Raw genomic sequence first — 17,911 nt, 5'->3', positions numbered from 1 at the left:
AAATCCGGCATAACATCGACAAAAAACACCTCCCTGCTATTCAGGCGTGAAAAATTCTATTTCAATTAGGCGCAAAAAATTTCGGTGCTTATAAAAATAGAATATTTTATGGCACTCTCATCTTCCTCCTATCTAAAGCTACACTTCGAGTTTCACGTGCCTCCCTAACACTTGTAAAGTTTCAAATTGATACTCCAAGAATTTCCAGAGACATTGCAGACTCGTTATTGTGACAATTCGTGAGTGTGTCATAACATTAAAGCTTTAGGTGCACGAATGTCGATATCTGTACGAACTCCAGCATATCCTCGACAAAAAACTCCCCCATGGTCTTCAGATAGAAAAAATTCTATTTCACTTAGGTGCCACAAATTTAGGTGGTTAAGAAAATCAAATATTTTAAGGCACTCTCATCTTCCTCCTCTCTTAAGCCAAAATGCGAGGTTCACTTGCCTCCTTAACACTTTTAAAGTCTCAAATTGATACCCCAAGAATTTTCAGAGACATTGTAGACACGTTATTTTGACAACTCGTACTACAAAGTGTCTTTTGATATACCATGCTATTTATACGTAAAGAGATTCTAATTCACTTAGTGGCTTATAATGCAAAAACTTTTAGATGAATCGGAAAGATAACGTTTCTAACCTATCCCCCAAGAACATTATTTGAGCCCCCGCCCCTACTTCTTCTACAGTACCTGAAAGTTTCAACTCGATTCCCCGAAATGTTCTTAAGCTATAGCAGAGGCTTCGTTTCGATAAAATGGTAACACGTCCTGTCTTTTGATTTACTCGCTACTTAACTTTGTCTGGATTCCCATAGAAACTTATAGTGCAGTGTTTATTGTATGCAATGTTTATTGTAATGGACCAGAGATAAATTTGATTAGCTACTTCCACGTCCCCTAGCATAAATTTTAAGTACCTTCACCCACCGCCCCTCCTTCTTTTCCCGAACAAGATCCAGAAAATGTCAACTTCATCCCCCAAACTATTCCCGGGACATTGCAAATATGTTGTTTCGATGATGTGGATCCACACAGTGTCACTTTTGACACTACGTATAATCACTTTTTATTCTTTGATTCCACAGTCATCACTTCTGATTCATAAAAAGGCCACTAGAATGTTCAATCTCCAATTGAATGAGCTCCCTCACAAGTTTTTACAACCACACATATCAAATGTGGAAATTCCCTTCCTAAGTTGAAACTCAATTAACCAGGCTCAATACTGTAATTTTGTAGTCTTCATCGCCATCTTCATAGTGAATTAATAGATTTAAGAAAAGAATTGTTTGGGGTTGCAGTTTGGGAGAGAGATAATAAATTTATTGGCAAGGAAAGATATGGGAGATATAAAGAGATTAGGAAGGTTCCTGACGATGGGCATGGAACGCAGAGAAAGGTTTTTTGAAGATTAGGGATGAGGGTGATAGTTCATGAGCCTACATTATACTTTTGTACCAATTTATGTTTGTATGAAAGTGTCTTTGTTTTGTGACCACGGCCCTTTGGGCTTTTGTGTCAATAAATTCTATTCTATTTACTCTTGATGTAAAATAACATTTCGAAGTTAACTTTTGATTTGATAAAAATTTGTGGAAAATTCCGAAAAATTTAATTCTATGCTAGCTATCAGTTTTGATATCAAAGCTGCTGAGGGACTTTTGATTAGCCTTATAAATCAGTTCCTAAATCCCAAGTACATTTAGTAACTTTTTTGGGTGCAAGAACAGCATTTTTTTATATGCATAGGGTTCGTGCTTTCAGTAAGGAGATGGTTTTCCGTCAGTATACAAAAATGTGTATAGTTAATCTGCAGCATTTTTATAGTTTTCTGTTGCATAGACTGAGAACCAATGGTATTTTTTATCTTAGGTTTCAATTTTGCTCTTTGATTTCACAAGATCTTCTTTTTTTTTTAATTTTTGCTAGCTTCTAATTTGTTATAAAGCATGGAACAACTCTGACAGGAAAATGACAGGAAAAGTTCCTTAAAAATGGGAAAATTTTTTCTTTAAAAAATAAAATTGCATTGTTCCCGAAAATAAGAGTTTCATTTAAGGAAGATCCATTTCCAGTCAAAAAGTATTTTTTCTTTTTGTTGTTTTAGAAGGGAGAGGAGTGTAAAATGTTGGACCATATCAAGTCTTTTGCATGAATTTTATCCGAAAACGTTTCTTTTTGTTGTCTTCTTGCTGCATTTAGTCTGGATTTATCCTTAAAAACTGCCTTTCTGCTGATAAAGGCAGGAATGAGGCGCTCTTATACCTCTCAGCCTCAGCCATGGGCAAGATCTAATAGAGCAGCCTAGCAGCCTAATAGAGCCTGAAAAAATAGACACCAGAGCACTAATTAAGGTAAAATACGATTTTCCGTTATTTTCCAAATGAAAGACTACAAATCCCACGTAAAGAGTTTCGGCACCGCCGATTTTGGTGGCCAAGTTCGAAGCGTTTCAACCCAAGAGCGCGCAGGGGGCAAATAGTACCAAAACTTATTCTTTTTACCAGGATTTAAACTTGCAATATATTTCATTCCCCCTTTCTACATTTTTTGAAGGTCCACTTATTTCCGAGATGGGAGTATCGCTTTTATCTGGCGCTATCTAGAAGAACGTATGAAGACCTCACAGAAATAATCATTAGATTCAAATGAGTCCTTAGCATTTTATCTACCATCTTCCATTTGTCTACTATAACTACTGGAAAAAAAAGGACACACATCAGTGCTACCTTTGCAAAATTGTTGTTCTCCTTATTTGCTTTCCTATTTAAAAATTATTTTTTGGTTAAATCTGAATAAACGCTGATTAGTGTTGCCTATTCAACGTCAGTCAGGAGATTTTCCCAACTAGAGTGATTTTTCAAAAACAGGATTTAAGAATTTCGGTTGTTATGGCACATGGTTCACTTTCTACTAAGTCGCAGGTACTGTTTAAATCATGAAAGACAATTTAAACCCCAAGAACCTGCTTAATGATTTTAAGCTAATGTCGCTGCATAAATATCATCAGTTATAATTTTCAACGAAAATAAAACAATGAGAACCTTACCAGAAGGGACTGAATCTGCACTTAAGCTTCTTGGAGATTTGAGTTCTAGAACTGGACTGGCAGCGTCGTCAGATCCAATACCACTCGAATTTCCACTACTAACATCTCGAGTTTCAATAGATTTTATCACTCTAGCTTCAGTCACTGAGAGACGCTTTGCCTTCTTTTTTTCAATATAATCCTTATTTGGTGTTATAATTTGCGGTGTTCTTTGAGCATTGCTGAGTTTATCCCGCAGCTCAGCAGCAAGACTATCATGCAACAACGCAACTCTTTCTCGTTCTGGAAACTTAGATATTGTACCAATTTTCTTTTCACACGAACTCACACGGCTCCCAAGTTTCTCATTAACTAATCCTTGGCTTTTCAATTTTTGCTCAAGCTCATCAATTTTTCGTTTATTTTCTGGTTTTTGTGTTATGCTCACGAGGCGACTATAGAGATAAGTAGCTGTTTCCTCGGAGTCACAGCGGAAAACGTGAACGTTCACTGGAGATTTCGTGCTTGTATTTATGGACAAAATAATGCACGAGACAACATCACTATTATCACCATCACCTTGACATACGTATGTGAGAGACGTTTGTGGGATGGCTTGTTTTACAACTTCATAAACTGTTTTCTGACCACTGATTTTCTGAACAGTTTGAACGACTTTAAGTCCTCTAGAGGAAATTTGGAGCGTGATTTTTGGTGGTTCATCCTCTTTTTCCTTTTCTATGAGAGTCCTATATTGAAACAATATTCAGTACTACATATAAGACGTATTCAGAAAAAAACAAGGATCAGACAGACAGGGGTGAATCTACAACATTTTCATGGGGGGGGGCCAAGAGGAGTCTACTTTCGGATATTCACGGAGCAGGGGCAATATTATAATTTTTTCTCCACATTACTGGACGGGCAACTGCCCCCCCTTTCCCCTTCCAAACGACGCCCTTGCAGACAGATACAAGGCATTGATCCTCCCACAGCTTCTATGGTCTGTAAAGGAGGGGGATGATGGACCTGCTATTTAAACACTAACTCACAAACAATAAAGAAACTAAAAAAAAGAGTAAGATATATATATATATATATATATATATATATATATATATATATATATATATATATATATATATATATATATATATATATATATATATATATATATATATATTGTATATATATATATATATATATATATATATATATATATATATATATATATATATATATATATATATATATATATATATAGATAATTTCCGGAGACCACACTGCCTTTCCATGACGATAAATAAAAGTTCAAATAGGATAAAATCCTTTTAATAGACAGTGTTTTTTATAACAGTGATAGAAATTCACAAAAATACCAGATATTTCGGTCACATATACAGTGACCGTCATCAGTAGTAAAACTCCAGTAGGTCACTGTATATGTGACCGAAATATCTGGAATTTTTGTGAATTTCTATCACTGTTATAAAAAACACTGTCTATTAAAAGGATTTTATCCCTATTTGAACTTTTTATATATATATATATATATATATATATATATATATATATATATATATATATATATATATATATATATATATATATATATATATATATATATATATATATATATAAAGAGAGAGAGAGAGAGACAGATGTAAGTGGAAAAGAAGTGGGAAAGATTTTTGCGATTTATAAGAATAAGTTCTGATCATCAGCGAAAACTAGATTCTATTCACTTCAATTCAATTTTTTTATTTACAAACAAAACATAATAACTAAATTACTAATAACCGCCCCCCCCCAAAAAAAAATGCAAAAAAGCGCTTGAGACGGGGCGGCTACTTATATTTTTTTCAAACAAATAACTAATTAAACTAACAAAAAAATTAAATAAATAAAAATAAATAAATAACATAACCAAAATAAAAACTATAACCAATCGCTCATCAACCATTCTTCAATAATAATGATAATATTAGGAACAATAATAATAATAATAAATAAATAAGTACAAACTACGAACCTTTTCCTAATAAAATATTTTTTCAAATTACTTTTAAATAACCCGAGGTGCTCAGCCGGCCAAATGTTCTCTGGAATGGAGACGAGTTCCTATTGGACCCAAACAAATACTGATAGTAATAGAGAAAAACAAAAATGAAAATAACTATAAACAAAAGTCATACGGAAGCCCAAAATGTCTTTGTAATTCTTCCGAAGGTGCCTAACGAGTACTAATAGTAACCGAAACTTAGAAAAAGGAAGTTTTGATAACGACATTTTTTAACGGCATTTTTGTGATTGCGAATAGATAGATAGATAGATAGATAGATAGATTTATTTTCCATTTATCAGTAAAATAATTACATAACAATCTACAAATCCCCACAAAGGCTCCATGGCCTGTAGGAGGGGGATTATGAAAATATCAAATAAACATTAAACATTTAAACGCTTAAGATTTAGACAATATAAACATAACATTAATATTTAAACATATAAACATAAGCAGTTGAAAACTTTTAACATGTAAAGCATTTGCTTCATAAAACGGAAAAAAAAAAAAAAAAAAAAAAAAAAAAAAAAACAAGGAGAGTTAACTAAATAAGCTTTATCAAACTACAGTGAATCTCAAGTTTAAAGTTACATATCAAAAGCTAAGAGTCTGTGGAAATTTGCTAGCTTTTCAAAAAAGTAGGACCCCCCCCCCCACCTCTAAAGGGCAAGCGATAGTGATGAAAGTTATCTAAGCATATCGAAGAACCATATCAAGGTATCAAGCCTCTATCTACACAAATGTAGAGATGTGCTTTTTTGTGAGAAGGAGCATCAAGGAAGTGTGTTGATTTGTTTTTATCCCAGGGCTGATCGCCAGTGGCGTCAATTGGAAGGGGAGGCAGTGGGGTTTTATTTTCCCTATATTTTGCCTCTCCCCCCCCCCCACCCTTGACTTTGAAAAATCTCTCTTTGGGGGAATTTTCATTGAAACTGTTGCATGTGAAAAATGTCGCAATTTGTTAGATTTTCATTAAACAAATTGAAAAAATTTGCCCCCCATAGATATTGAAGATACATTTTGCCCCTACTGCCCATTATCGAGAATCAACGCCACTTGTAATCGCACCGAACCAATAGTTATAGAAAATCTGGAGAAGGCTTATTCGAATGGAGATTAAAATTTCTAGGGCCCTTTTAAGAGTAGCCAAAGAGATTGTGTCCCAGCAAATGGGTATGCTCTACCATTTTCTGGCACAAAACCACAAATATACCTCAAATATGGCAAAGTTGCTATTAGTTTAAAATTCTGAGACATCCATTTTATTTAAGATTATCAGAATATATTAAGCTTCCCTCAGAGGAAGTAATGCCGCAGGGTGGCGCATTCGTTCCTAATGAATAGCGCAGTCCATACAAAATAATCGATTGATATCAACATTTGTTCAAAGCTTCGTGTGGATCAAACTAAGTGGATCAAACTTGGTGTTTGATTAAATTATGCACAGTGAAGTATGATTGCGCGTCTGCTACTACGGAGGAAATCCGGTGTGTCATGGTGCAGAGGAAGGGAGGGTGTGTCTTATTATTCAAAAAGTATTTTTTATACCCACATTCTCTAACTCTACGTGATTCATCGGTTAAACATAGAAGAGGGTCTAAGGGGGGGGGGGGGGTAAATTAATATATATATTCTCCCTTTGCTTAGATTTAACCTTAGCCTAATATGGTTGGTGTGGCATGATAACACCCCTCTTAATATGGATCAAATAAAAAAAACGAGTTTTTTTAACTGAAAGTAAGGAGCGACATTAAAACTTAAAACGAACTGAAATTATTCCGTATATGAAAGGGGCTGTCTCCTCCTCAATGCCCCGCTCTTTACGCTAAAGTTTTTTATTGTTTTAAAAAGTAGAGTTGTGAGAAAAATTCAAACTTTAGCGTAAAGAATGGGGCGTTGAGGAAGGGACAGCCCCTTTATTTCGTATAGCATGAAATACAACTAAATGATTAAATTTAGATCTTGTTATTGAAATAAGTTGAATCTGAGCAATCGGAGAAGTACAGAGTTGATAATTTGGCCAATCAGATAGAAAATATGACATAAATCAAAATGACCTAAAATGTATCCTTTGGCCCCAAAGTACCTAGAATAGAAGATATAATGTGTGCTATTCCTAGCATTGCATAGGGAGATTTGGGAATTCGAAACTATGAACTGTCCGAAAACCCCCTCCCTAAGAAAATACTAACAAAGAAAACATCAAAACAATAAAATTCTTACTTTATAGTATGCGGCATGTTTTTACTAATCATATTATCAAGTAAAAACGTAACACTAGTAAACGTGTCTGACTAGTAAAAACGGAACAAAAATGGATATAAACAAATTTTGTATGCGTTTTTTTTGTAATCCCCCCCCAAAAAAAAGTCTTTGATCAAAACCCCCTCCGAAAAAAAATCCTGGTTACGGCCTTGCATATTATCAAGTTTCCTTTCACTTCTTCTAAATAATTTCAAATAATACTTTATCCGCATCCCATTACAATTTACTCAGGTAAAGCTGAATTTCTATCGAGTATACAATGGGGCTACCCGTTATATCACAGTTTATATAATTATCCAGTATAATCAATCTCTATCTCACCCATTATAAAAACCCGGACCGGGGTGCGAGTGCTCCGGAGAACGTTTTTGCAGATATAAACATAAGCGAAGTCAGATCTTTTCACGGATAGACAAGTCAGACGCGAAACAACCAGAAATAAGTGGAAACCCGCTATTACGAATAATGCACTTCGTAACCATTTCTCATTGATAGACGCAAACACACTGATCCATAAGTGAAGAAATAAGTGGGAGGAGCTTTTTGTTCGCACCGAGAACGAAGACCAGCAATGATCTGCGATAAACTTACTGGATAATTCTATAAACTGTGCGTTATACGAAGCATCGCGAGATGAAAATCAACAAAGAAATATATTATTAGGGCTATATATGGGGCCGCCATGGGGGGCGTTCTGTGCGCATTGTCAGAAACGCGAATATGATATTTAAAAAGTATATGAAACAAGGAATCTAATGTTACTACTTTTATTTTATTAAGATGTTTATTTCTTTCGAGCCCTTTAATCTAGAATTTTACCTTTATTTCTTTCTTTAATTCAAATAATTTTATTAGCAATTCAATCTATCGTTTTCCCCGGGAGTTGCTATCTTTTTATATAGGTTAATTCATCTATGTATTTAAATATAAAGCAAGTTAATAAAATGAAATTGGATTGAAGAAGCATTTCTGCAATATGTTTTGTAATAAAATGATTGTCCCGGATACGCACTTTTCATCAAACAATTAGTAAGCATATCCGTTGGGCTGGGCTCTTATTCTTTTCATTCTTCTTTTTTAGGTTAAATTTCCTTATAATTTCAAAAGACATTCAATTAGACATACCACAAGTCACTAGATGGAAGGCGAAACTAAATCCTTTAATTAGACCATTACAAGATTGAAAACAGCCTTTTGTTCAAAACAGGATAGATTTTAAAATAAACGCGGATGTTATAAAAACAATTTAAGCAGTATATTACCATTTTGATTGCATCATTGTTGATACAAAGATTGCTCTCCATCGCATTGATTCCGTTGGATCACTTTTTGTTTCAGTCCAATGTGGGATTGGGACGGATTCCAGGCGCATTTACATGGGGGGGGGGGTAGGGTTCTACTGAATATAATGTTTTTGTATATATTTTGTACAAAGAGTTTCTGGTGGCGTAAACATGTATGAAACATATAGTTGGCTGTATTTTCAAATTCAGACCCAAAATATTTCAAATTAAAGTATTTGGATATGATGAATCCTAGGATTAAGTTTCTATTTCGATCTTTTTTTTTATAGGGGGCTCCATTTATTGTTGTTTCAGTTTGTACTTTGTAGAATCTATTTTGACTTTTAAAATTTCATAACTACTTCCAAGATCAAAAAGTTAATTGTGCTCTGAACTAAGTTTCAGTTTAGTAGGCCCAAGCTCCCAATTTCTGGTGACACCCAGCAAGTCTTGACACGGTGAATAACAAGCTCCTGGTTGTTTTGCGAAAATTTCCAAAAGAAAGATTGGAAATCCCTCTTATGTAAAAATTAATAAAAATTATTCCCTTAGGTCTTCGACATTCACTATAATCTTCGACAACTAATTTCCAGCGAATCTTAAACCGTTAGATATCAGATTAGATGGATTATTTCTTCTTTTTTTAATGATTTTCCACTCTTTTTTACTGAAAATTTAAATAGTGCATTTATTATGCATTTTTTTTAAATTGTAATCCATTCGTTCAAATTAAGAAACTAAGGGCTAATATTTTCCTAATGAATTACTGACATTTGAAAAATGTGATGTTAAGGTTCATAAATTAAACATAGGTAAATTGTAAAACTTTCAGAAATCACCTTAAAGCGGGAATGACCACATCGTCACCACGTATTCCGCCGCATTCACGGTGCCCCAAAAACCAAACATAAAAAGAAGCTTTCTTAATATCATCATCATAGGGAGCCATCGGCGAAGTTTCCATTCCTAAATTTGTCATTCAACCTTAGAAGTCCTTTCATTCACCTGAAACAGAAAGGAAATAGAAATTTACCTAAGAAATGACGACTCTTACTCACTTGACATTTTTTTTCCAAAACATGTTTTTAAATTATTGGTTTCTATGGGGCTAGGGGTCCTTCTTTAATAGATCATCCCTCAGGTGGGAACCAAGATACATTTAAGAATTTCTTGTCAAGCACTTGCAGTTATGCACTAGGGTGTTTCGTGTACATCAGAGGCTTGAGGTAATGCAAGGTATATGGTATATGCAAGATTTCATTTTAGGAGGTTGAGAGGGAGACTGATTTGGTACAAACTCACAGTCCTTGCGTATATGCAAAATTGCACCTTGCCTATATGCAAGATTTCATTTTAGGAGGTTGAGAGGGAGACTGAGTTGGTAAAAACTCACAGTCCTTGCGTATATGCAAGATCTTACCTTGCGTATATGCAAGATTTCATTTTAGGAGTTTGAGAGGGAGACTGATTTGGTACAAACTCACAGTCCTTGCGTATATGCAAGATTGCACCTTGCATATATGCATGATTTCATTTTAGGAGGTTGAGAGGGAGACTGATATTCCAGGGAGAGAATAAGTCAAAAAAGGAACTGGAAAAATACAGGGCTATACGAGATAAATGGGTAAAATTTGTAAAATTTTAATATAATTATAAATTTTGACATGTAGAATGTTCCGTGAAACTATGGCGGAAACAAGGATACGAAGTGTGATGAACTCGTTTTGTTTTTATACTTTTTTTTTAAGAAATCACTGTCAAACAATATATCTGTGTTCATAAATATTCATAAAAACATGATTAGTTAAAGCTTGTGCAAATGATGAGATCATAGGCCCTCAAATATTTGCTCTGATATATCTTCCCGATTATATTATGCGATGAAATTGTTAGCTTCCGTTGTCTTTCTTCTCTATGCGTTTCGCTAAAGGCTGATTACCAATGAGGATTTACTAATACCAAGATTTAGGTAGCGCTAATTTGAGCCAATCAGATTTTTCATAGAATTTTCTGATTGCTACAAAACCTATGAAAAATTCTGGCATTGGCGCTAGCTGAATCTAGGTATTGGTAAAATCTAATTGCGAATTTGTCTGAAAGCAGTCATTTTTTTTCACCACTCCCTTGTAAATTGTTTAGGCTTTTATCATCATAAACGAAATTTGACAAGGAATGCCATCTTTCTCTCTTTTTGAAACTCCCTAAATAAGGAGAAGAAAAATAAAAGAAGGAGAAGTCACAAGCCGTAAAGAACTAACTCCGGAAAACGAGACACATCAGTTCTCTTATTTCGAAGCATAAAAAAGGCAAACAATTAGAATCATTAACTGCTTGAGCAATACTTGCCTTCTCTTGATTATTAAATAAAAAAAACAAGTTTTTTAACTGAAAGTAAGGAGCGACATTAAAACTTAAAAAGAACAGAAATTATTCCGTATATGAAAGGGACTGTCCCCTCCTCAACGCCTCGCTCTTTACGCTAAAGCTTGACTCTGTCTCACAGCTTTTTTTTTGAACAATAAAAAACTTTAGCGTAAATAGCGAAGTATTGACTAGGGGGTGAACCCAATCATATACGTCATAGTTTCTGTTCGTTTTAAGTTTTTCAGTTGAAAAATTTTCAGTTGAAAAGTTTTTCAGTTGAAAACTTGTTTTTTTTTATTAATTTCTGATCGCTTTTTAAATAATGATGGGAAATCCGGCGCCCCCTTCATAGCAATGTCCCTTCCCCATGAAAACTTCCTCCGTGGATAGATCCTCCCACGTAACCCCCGGTCCCCCCCACTACCGGAAAAAATCCCCCTGAAAATGTCTGTATTCTTCCCAATAATCAATACTATATGTAAACATTGGGCAAAGTTGATAACTTGCATCCCTTCCCCCGGGGACTGTGGGGGATTAAGTCATCCTCAAAGAAACAGTTATTATTTTTTTCGACTAGCTGAACAAAATGGCTATCTCATAATTTTGATCGGGTGACTTTGGGAAAAAAATGAGCGTGGGAGGGGGCCTAGTTGCCCTCCATTTTTGGTCACTTAGGGAGGGCACTAGAACTTTTAATTTCCGCTCAAATGATCCCTCCCACGATATTCTAGGACCACTGGGTCGATACGATCACCCATGGAAAAAAACAAAAAACAAGAACAAGTAAACACGCATCCGTGATCTTTCTTCTGGCAAAAAGACAAAATTCCACATTTTTGTAGATAGGAGCTTGAAACCTCTACAGTAGGGTTCTCTGATACGCTGAATATGATGGTGTGATTAAGGTTTTATGACTTTTAGGGGGTGTTTCTTCCTTTTTTTTCGAAAATAAGGCAAATTTTCTTAGGTTAACTTTTGCGTAATTTTTGATGGGTGAGGAAACTAAACTTGAGGAAACTTATATATTTGAAATCAGCATAAAAATATGATTCTTTTGATGCATCTACTGATATCAACATTCCTTTTTTTAGAGTTTCGGTTACTATTGTGCCGAGTCGCTCCTTACTTACGGTTAGTTACCACGAACTGTTTGATTTCTAGAATGATTGTAAAAATGTGTAGGATTGGTAAGTATTTGATTAAGGCAGGGGAAACATGTTCGTGGACAGACATGAGAACTTAAAGATTAAAACGATGTTAAGCCTTGTTCCGTGCATCCAAGGCTATTTCGCTTTCTGTTATAAGATTAAATAGTTTAAACATATTGAGAGATAAACAAACTAGAGCTAAATATCAATAGACAGGTACCGATGATTTTTAGAAGAAAGTTGTGGCAACATTTCAATTTTTTTATTTTTTATTATTAGGATATGGAGCTTGTTGAAGTGTAACAAGTTTTGTTTACTTAGATTGCAATTTAGCAGTTAAGAGAAGTTAGACTAGGGGTCAGAAGACTTCCTGGGACATATAAGTTTGCTTAAAAACAGTTGGCTTGATACCCCTAGGGGATAAAAGAAAAAAGTAACACGTTAGTTCCTTCTCTGCAAAAATGTGATTTTCGTTATTTTTCAAGGTTGGGATTTTCTTAATTTCCTTAATTCAAATTGTGCGTTAATTTTAGTACGGATTTAGGCTCTTTTTTCGAAATTTTCAAGAGCTTCATGTGACTACAAATTACTGTTCAGCTGAATCTGAACGAAAACTACTATTTCCAACCACTATTTACAAACACGTGTGGCAATTTCTTTGACAAAAATTTCTTTGACAGCCTATTTACGAATTAAATAAGAAAACAAGTTTTTTTCAACCAAAAGTAAGGAGCAACATTAAAACTTAAAACGAGCAGAAGCTATTACGTATATAATGGAGATTGCCGCCTCCTCAGTACCTCGCTCTTTATGCTAAAACCTTTAAGTGCTTTTTAAAAAGCTTCTTATTCAAATTAAACAGCCCTTGTATTTAAGGAGTCGCTCTTAAAGAATTGGGACAAACAGCCAAAGTTCAGCTTAAAGAGCGAGGTATTGAGAAGGGGTTAATTCTCTTTGTATACATAATTTTTCTTTTATTAAGTTTTAATGTTGCTCCTTACTTTTGTAAGAACTTGAAAAGTGAAAAAAAAACAAAAAAAAAATTGAAAAATGAAACAATTGAAAAAATTTGTTTTGCTTTATTTAATTCTCGATCGTTCTTTAAATAATGCCGGGAAAACCTGCTCCTCCTCCTTGACAAATTCTCTCCCCCCACAAAAATTCCTCCATGGATAATTCATCCTGCGTAACCCCTCCCCCATCGAGAAAATTTCACCCAGGCAATTCTCTCTCACTAAAAATTCCCTCGGAAATTTACTTGTGGACGATTCCGTCTGAAAAATTCTTCTTAGCACACCTTCATTCGAAAAAGGCCCAAATTTCGGATTGTTCTTCAAATTGTGCTAGAAATTTCCCTCCGAGGATACTTTTTCCTGGAAATACCCCCCCCCCCCCCCAGAGGAAAGTTGTTCCCGCAAAAGGTTTCTCCGTGGAGAATTTACCTTGCGGGAAATTTCCCATGGAAAATCTCCCACCCATGGAAAGATCCTCTAAACAACTTCAACCCAGTGAAAATTTTCCCCCGGACAATTCCCATTAACATTTTCGCATGTAAAATTGAGTCGGCAAAGAGAAAGTAAGACAAATAAAAAGAGTTTCATATAAGAATTCTGGAAAATTCTCCCAGCATAAATTTTCCCTGGAAAGTTCACCCCATCCCTACCGAAAGTTCACCCCATCCCCACCGAAAGTTCTTTCCCCACAGAAAATTATCCCGATAGAAATTCCCTGACCAGAAAAGTCACCTTCTCCCCCAAGAATGTCTGTATACTTACCAATAACAAATACTATTTGAACGTTTGTCTAATAATATAATAACAATAGTAATGATAAGAGTTTTATTTAGGACAAAGAAATAAATACGTTGACCGCCAGATGTCAAACTTGTTAAGGCTACTCCTTCTGAAAACAGTACAAACTGAAATTTACACTCACTGTTAACCAAGAAGAAGAGTAAAAACAAGATAATAATAAGAATACACTAAAACCATATGATCAAATAACGTAGCGTTTGACGTTTTAGACGTTTGAAAAAATTCACTCAGCTGACGGGACATTTCATATAAAGATTCCACATAAATACATTTTATACAAATAATTCAATTATGCCATATTTTATTCCAAACTTATTGAAAAAGTAGCAAAAGTTAACTCCCTGAAATTACGGAAAAGCTTACAATACCCCAAAAACCCATAAAAGGCTAATATTCTTGAATTTCTTTCTAATGATTATTTTTTTCTTTTTTGCAGCGATCAAAAGAAATAAATAACATGTTGATTTTCTAGTTAATTGAAGACAGCTTGAACACATTTGAATCCTACACACTATATCAATGAATTGTGCGATCAACGAGCTGATTCTCAAATTAATAAAGCAAGTTTTTTTCAGCTCAAAGTAAGATGCAGCATTAAAACTTTAAACAAACAGAAATTATTCCATATATGAGGGGGTCACCCTTTCCTCAACCCTCACTCATTGCGCTAAAGTTTGCCTTTTTGTCACAACTCTTTAAAAAAGACTGCTCAAACACATGGGCCGTTGAATTTGAATGAGAAGAATTCTTTAAAAACTTCAAGATTTTAGCGTAAAGAGCAAGGGTCGAGACAGGGGCAGCCCTCCTTATATACGAAATTATTTCTGTTCGTGTCAAGTTTTAATGTTGCTCCTAAGTTTCAAGTAGAGAGGCCTCATGAGCTCGTGTCACCCACCCCTGCTGCCACCTATAACTTTTTTTTACATAATTTATGCATGTTTTTATGGTTTTTGTCAGTGAGAATTTGAAAAACAGGAACTTTGTCACATTTATGGATGTTTTTATGGTTTTTGTCAGTGAGAATTAGAAAAAACAGGAACTTTGTCTCATTTATGTCGGTTTTTTTGGATTGTTATGTCTGTTTTATGGATTTTGTCAGTGAGAATTTGAAAAACAGGAATTTTTTCACTTTTATTGATTATACTCATCAACCAAATCGTTTCCGGGCAAAGTTAATGACACTTCCTTCCTGTTGTTGTTCGAGGCAGATGTTATGAGTTTCCGGGAAACAGTTAGATTGCGTGTTTCCAATATTTGTTGTTGTTGCTCGAGCCAAATGTTATGAGTTTCCGGGAAACAGTTAGATTGCTTGTTTCCAGTATTTGTTGTTGTTGTTCGAGGCAAATTTTATGAGTTTCCGGGAAACAGTTAGATCGAGTGTTTCCACTATTTTTTGTTGTTGTTAGAGTAAAATGTTATGAGTTATCGGAAAAAAGTTAGATCGCGTGTTTCCACTATTTGTTGTTGTTTTCGTGACAAATGTCCAGGCCAATGTTGTTGTTGTTTTGGGCAAGCTCCCAGCGAATTTCAAGGGGAAGCACGTGGTTAATGAGGTCAATGGTCTCTTTCTCCAGGTTTATTTTTGGCACACTCTCAGCAAGTGTTATGATCCGTATATTTGTTGTAGTTGTTGTTTTTGACACGCTCTCAGTGAATGATATGATCAAGAAATTGGAAATAGATTGTTCCCGGGCAAAGTTAATTAATGTCTGAGAGATGACGTCAAGTTAATTAATGTGTATAGATTTTAACCAGAATTGTTTCCGAGGCAAAGCTTAGATCACACATGACAGATGATGTCATGATTGATTGAATTGTCTCCGACGCGAAGTTTATTAATGTCTGGAGTTCTTCCAGAAGAACTGTCTCTGAGCGAATGTTTAGATCTTAGCGCGGGAATCAGGTTTCCAAATAATGTAAAATGCATCAGTACAGAGATGTCAAGCAAGAGGATGTGACTAAAATTAAGTTTAGGGATAAATTTTACAAAACAATTTCAGCCATGTTAGGGACTTATTTCGGCAAAACAGATAGACGCATTATAAAAGATGATTTTAGAATAGGTTTTAGAAGAGAATTGAATAGTAAAATTCTGTGCCCGTTATAATAAACAAGTTCCATTTAAATAGTGTTGTGAGGTTCTCGATCTCAACCACACAAGGTTCCCATATTCCCCAGCCCCACCCCAAGGAAGCCCCCCGTACTCCAAGGCTATCAGGACGTCCCACGGGCCCCCGGCGCCCCCACCGATTCCTGAGACCTCATTATAATACTTTTTTAAGGCTTTATTATATCTTTTCAGAAAAAATTATTACTTTAGGTAACTATTTCGGTGAAACAGTTAAAGATATTTTAAAATATGATTTTTTAAGAGATTTTAGAAGAGAATTTGAGGGTGAAATTCTGTGCTCAGTTTAATACAATATTTCCGTTTGAACAGGGTTTTGAGGTCCTCTACCCCAACTCCAAAGGGTTCCAATCCCCCCACCCCAACCCCGAAGAAATCCCCCCGTCCTCAAAGGTTCTCTGGGGTTCCAAATGACCCCCGCGCCCCACAAGGCCCTCCCCGGGCCCCCCAAGGCCCACCGAGCTCCCCAAAGACCACCGGGGTCCCCCACGCCATCACTTGGGCCCAAAATGCCCTTCCGGCTCCCAACTGGCCCTCACGCCCCTCCCCCACCCTCCCCTGGTCACCCACGGTCCCTCCCGCTTCCCACGGGTCCCCCGAACCCGCCCGACCCTCCCCCCGGTTTCCCCAGGTCTCCCGGGTGTCGACAGGACCCATCGCGCTTAAAGGACCTCTCGCACACACCAGGCCCTTCCAGAGCCTCGCCCGCGCAAACCAGCAATGGCGGTAGTGTTATTTCCACGTCTAATATTTTAGCTGATAGTCATAACTTAGGGTTTTTCTTTAAGTTCTATTTCGACTAAAATTTAGTTCAGAGTCTTATATTTCACCTTTGAGTTTAAGTTATAGTTTTAGTTTGGTTTAGTTGTAGTAAATAGTTTGCAGTTTTAGCTTAGAGTCTTAGCTTAGAGTTTAAGTTAGAGTTGTTGTGTAATTTAGTTCTAGTTAAGAGTTTAGAGCTTTAACTTAGAGTCTTAACTTATAGTTTTAGTTAGAGTGGATGTTTAGTTTATTTACAGTTAAGAATTTAGAGTTTTAGCTTAGAGTCATAGACTAGAGTTTTACTTAAAGTTATAGTTTGACTAAATTTTAGTTAAGAGTTTAGAGTTTTAGCTTATATTCTCAGCTTGGTGTTTTTTTTTGTTAGAGTTCAAGTTTATTTTAATTTTTTTTAATATTTTGAATTTTTAACTATTATTCTAAGTTATAGTTCTAGCTTAGTTTAGTTAATAGTTTAGAGTTTTTTAGATTAGAGTGTTTGCTGAATTTATAGTTTAGTTTATTTTTATTTAATATTTTATATTTTTAGCTTAGAGTATTATCTTATAGTTTTTGTTAGAGTTATAGTTTAGTTTAATTTTAGTTAAGAGTTTGATGTTTTACCTTTGAGTTTCAGTTAGAGTTCTAGTTTAGTTTAGTTTTATTTTAGAGTTTAGAGTTTTTATCTTATAGCTTAGCATAGAGTTTTTATTGAAGTTCTATTTTATTTTATTTTTAGTTAATATTTTATATTTTTATATTATAGTAATATATTATATTTTTTTTTATATTTCTAGTTTAGTTTAATTTTAGTTAATATTTTGTAGTTTACATATCTTATATTCTTATCTTAGAGTTTTTGTTAGAGTTCTAGTTTAGTTTAGATATAGTTTAGAGTTTGAGTTTTAGCTTAGTCTTAGTTTAAAGTTTCAGTTAGAGTTCTAGTTTAGTTTAATTTTAGTTAAGAGTTTGGTGTTTTACCTTAGAGTCTTAGCTTACAGTCTTAGTTAGAGTTTTAGTTTATTTTAGTTTTAGTTAAGAGTTTAG

General features: G+C 34.9%; 1 protein-coding gene across 2 annotated transcripts in view; it reads right to left on the bottom strand.

The window, feature by feature from the left end:
• Positions 1-17,911, bottom strand: part of LOC148954556 (uncharacterized) — a 71,753-nt gene that overhangs the window by 44,716 nt on the left and 9,126 nt on the right. For both annotated transcript variants that reach the window (XM_089087144.1, XM_089087145.1), the window contains exons 2-3: positions 9,491-9,656; positions 3,060-3,787 (exon numbers count right to left, since the gene is read on the bottom strand). In XM_089087144.1, coding sequence (XP_088943270.1) covers positions 3,060-3,787; positions 9,491-9,630 — 868 coding nt within the window. In that variant the 5' untranslated portion in view covers positions 9,631-9,656. The remainder of the gene's footprint in view (positions 1-3,059; positions 3,788-9,490; positions 9,657-17,911) is intronic.

This window comes from Artemia sp. Qi Xiang Cuo, chromosome 3, assembly GCF_049724085.1.
Source record: "Artemia sp. Qi Xiang Cuo chromosome 3, ASM4972408v1, whole genome shotgun sequence".
Taxonomy (NCBI): Eukaryota; Metazoa; Arthropoda; class Branchiopoda; order Anostraca; family Artemiidae; genus Artemia; species Artemia sp. Qi Xiang Cuo.
Note: the sequence above shows the minus strand (reverse complement) of the source record. Positions and strands in the feature narration are given on the sequence as shown.